The following is a 4,280-nucleotide window of genomic DNA, read 5'->3' on the forward strand; positions in this document are numbered from 1 at the left end:
ATAATGAAATAGCATGTGAAATTTTTCTAGTATTTGATATATTTCCTTTTTAATTTTGAAGAACTGAAAAATATAGGATATATAATATATTTATATATTTATAGAATATTTTTGAAATGTTAAAAACGAAAAATTATATTGTTTGTATACAAAATATATATGATATAAAAATAAAAATATACATAAAAATATATACACGTATAATAATTATACACATAAAAATTGGATCGAATATATATTGATTTTTCAATTAGAGAAAACAATATAATTAACTAGAATCATTTCTAATTGTTAAAGTCATCTTTTCTCTTGAGGCATAAATTTTGTAGAGCAAATAAAAAACAAAAAAAACAAATGCAAAAGAAAAATAAAAATAGAGTATAAATTGAAAAAACATTTCTAGAATGCTTCAAATATGCTTTTAGAAAGATATTTTGGGATTCTTTAGATATCTTTAATGCTCAATAGTTGGTACTAACAATTCTTATTCTATCTTTATTTTTTTTCTGTTATTTGTTTTTCTTATTTATATTTGTTTTATATAAAATATTTCTAGAGAGTTCTTATCAATACTTTCATTGTATTTAAGATTCATTTTATTATTTTTTTAAAAACATAAATGTATTTATGTATTAATCTTTAATATAAAAAATGTAGATATTATATATTCAGCTTTATAATGTATCTTTAAGATAATGACCTTGTAAAATATATTTTAATATGATATGAACGTTTAAATAACAACGTTAGAATAATAAAAATAGAATTTAAATAAATGAAAGTATGATTTAATAACAAAGAATTTTATTGAAAAAAAGATTTGTTGAATTCATTCACTATTTATAATTTTATAAAATATTTGTAAAACATTTCTAAATATTATTAGCATTGCAATTTTATTCTGAATTAAATTAATAATGTTAAAAATGATAAAGAGTGATAAAAGAGAGTTGACATAGACAAAATATAAATATTGTATAAGAATAAAAATAATGCTTTCGAAACATGGAATAAAAAAGTTGAATATCAGATTCATTTTGTATCTCATTTGTATGAATATTTCGTAATGTAAATAAGAAATCATAAGATTAAAAAAACTATAATATAAAATAATGTGAAATAATTTAATTTAAAAAAATATAAAATATAAATATAACTTCAATTCATAATTTTAAAAAATATAAAATTGTAATATTATGCAAATTTATTATATTAATATTATTAAAAGAATTATATTTTAAATGTTTATATATAAAAAAAAAGAAATGTAAACAATGTGTTACTATAAATTATCAAATTTATTTTGATTAAAAATTATAAAACAATTTATCTATTATTATATTATAATGATAATTTTTGATCATTAATAAATAATATAATATTTATAATAAAAATATTTTTATTACAATAAATTTATAATCTATATATAATGTCTATTGTATTCATTGTAGCAATATCACACATTATATAAAATTCTATGTATCATTTATCAATTAAGTGAATATTGTTTTTATTTTCAATACAGTTTGTTATTTTTTAATTCAACATTGTTTGTAAAAATCCTAAAATATAACTACCCAAATCTTCATCTTGATTTGTCCATGATACATATACACTTTTTTGATCATCTTCATCACCTTCTACTTTTACTAAAACAGATTCAACAGATATTGATCCATCTGTTAATTGAACTGTCCAACCTGATAATCTTTCTTTCAATGGTTGTAATAATTTTAAAGTTGTTGAATGTGCAGGACCAGGATCTCTTACTTGTACAGTGGATGTAAATCGTACTACATGTTTTGTTATTCCTGCAGCTTTTGTTACCTTAAAAAAAGTTTTAAATCATTATATTTTAATAAATTATACTTTTAATAATATATATTAATTAAATAAAATAATTTAATTACTTCATCTGCATCTACAAGACATACTCCATCTTCTCGTAACATTAAAACACTATGGAGTAATCTTCGTCGCTTAGGATCTGGTGGTAAAGCTGAATATTTTTTTGCTTCAGCCTTTAATAATGCTAAAGAAGCATCTACTGGTACTTTGGAAATAGTTGTAATAACACAAGTTTCACCATTTGCAGGATTATAACAGTTAGTTCCAAATTCTTGTTTTATTTTTTCTTTTAGAAATTCCATTTTAGCAAATTCACCATGTACAAGCATAACATTTTTTGGTTCACAATATTGTATTAATTGCATAATACCTTTTGCATCTGCATGAGCAGAGAAAGACATATATTCTACTGCCATTTTAACTTCTACAATCTGTCGGTTTTCAAATTCGATTCTTCTAGAACCATTTAAAACTTTATGTCCAACAGTGCCTTGGACACAAAATCCAGGCATAATAACCATATTTGCTTCATTTGGAGCCCATTTTTTAAAAATTTGTAAAGATAATCCTGCATGCAACATACCTGGAGTAGCAAATACTACCATGGCTCCAGGATTATCAATATATGCTTTATCAAATGGCTTTATGTGTTTAAAATCAAACATATTTCTTTGTACAAAAGTTTTCTTAATTTTTTGATTTGTCCAAGTAATAAACATTTTATAATAATTATTAGCTTTTTCAGTTAATCCTAAAGCAAAATACACGGGAACTTTTAGATTCATTCGTTCCCAATATGTTTCCAATAATATACATAATTCTTGTGCACGTCCAAGAGCAAATACAGGGATTAATACTTTGCCACCTCTATCTATACATTCATGAACCTAAAAAATAACTTTATATAAAATTTAATACTAATGTATAATATTAATTATTACATACTTTTTTTAAAAAGTCTCTTTCTCTACATCTCTTAGAATCTCTAATAGTTGTTGCATATGTTGATTCTGATATTAATAAATCTGGTCTACATTTATCTATCCATGCAGCACCTAAATGTCTATCAGGTGTCATATTATAATCTCCTGTATATACAATTGATTGTGAACCAACACGAATCCAGAACATTGCAGCACCAAGTACATGTCCTGCATAATATGCTTTTATTTCTAGTTCTGAATCAACCATTACAGATTGATGCAATGTAACAGCAATAACTTTTTTCATACAGTCTTTTATCATTTGTGATGTAAAGAAATTGCTTTCTCCTTTACGTTCTACTGCAACTTTTCTCATATCTTCAAGTAAAATTGGTGCAATTGCTTTTGTTGGATGTGTCATATAAATTGGTCCAGTATAACCTACCTATAAATGAAATTATTTTTTAAAAAAACATATTTTAAATAATATATTATTTATATAACTTATGTTACCATTTCTGTAAAATATGGAAGAGCACCACAATGATCTAAATGAAAGTGTGAAATAATCACACAATCTATGTAATTAGTTGCTGGACCTTCCGGAATTATGTATGAAAAATCTGGGAATCTCCTTTCATCATTAAAGCCCATGTGCATGCCACAATCTAACATAATATTCTTTCCACCCATTGATACAAGAATGCAACTTCTTCCAACATCTTGACCAGCTCCTAAAGGTGTAACTTTAATATCTGGCATTTTCCTAAATAACATATCAATTAAAGTAATTTACTTATTTTATTTATTTATATAATATCATGTTATTATATAAATATTATAATATTTATTATAATATTCATTATAATAGTCAAAATTAATTTTGCAAATTAATTTTCGTAAATAATATATTAACTAAAACGATTTATTCATTATATTTATTTATGCACTATCATTTTATTACAAAACAGTATATTAATTATAATAATTAAATTGAAATTAATTTTGCAAAAATATGGAAAATATTATAATTGAATTTTTAATAAAGAATAAAATTTACCTATATCAGTCTTTTGACTGATAAACAATTTAAAAGTTTTTCGATATATATTATTAAGTATATAGTTAATGCATAAATATCGATCAATGATCTTTCATTTTGTTATTTTTCTATAATTAAAAGTAAATTAAATCCAAACATTAACTCTTGTTGGATCATGTTATTAACGTGTTCTTTCTGGCAATTGTTCTTAACATAACCTCTAAATTTTTTGATGTTAAAGGTGCATATTCGAAATAATTCTATATATAGTCCAATTATTATTATAAACTTATATCTTATATTATTTTAAAATATTTAATCTATATATATTTTTATATATAATAATATTTTTTTATTTGAGTAATTACTCATGAATTACATCACAATAATTTATAACATGTTATAATAATTTATAATAATTTATAACAAAAAATTTATAATATTTAAGTAAAAATATTCTTTTAAAA

At 21.9% G+C, this 4,280-nt stretch overlaps 1 protein-coding gene across 1 annotated transcript; it reads right to left on the reverse strand.

Moving 5' to 3' along the window:
• Positions 1-1,379: 1,379 nt before the first annotated feature.
• LOC102673729 (integrator complex subunit 11) lies at positions 1,380-4,029 on the reverse strand. Its single transcript, XM_006617257.2, has 5 exons — positions 3,835-4,029; positions 3,285-3,544; positions 2,794-3,216; positions 1,911-2,735; positions 1,380-1,827 (listed from the first exon to the last, which is right to left on the reverse strand). The coding sequence occupies exons 2-5, from the start codon at positions 3,531-3,533 to the stop codon at positions 1,537-1,539; spliced, it is 1,788 nt and encodes a 595-aa protein (XP_006617320.1). The 5' UTR covers positions 3,534-3,544; positions 3,835-4,029; the 3' UTR covers positions 1,380-1,536.
• Between the last annotated feature and the right edge of the window lie 251 nt (positions 4,030-4,280).

Source organism: Apis dorsata, unplaced genomic scaffold (genome assembly GCF_000469605.1).
Source record: "Apis dorsata unplaced genomic scaffold, Apis dorsata 1.3 scaffold_295, whole genome shotgun sequence".
NCBI lineage: Eukaryota > Metazoa > Arthropoda > Insecta > Hymenoptera > Apidae > Apis > Apis dorsata.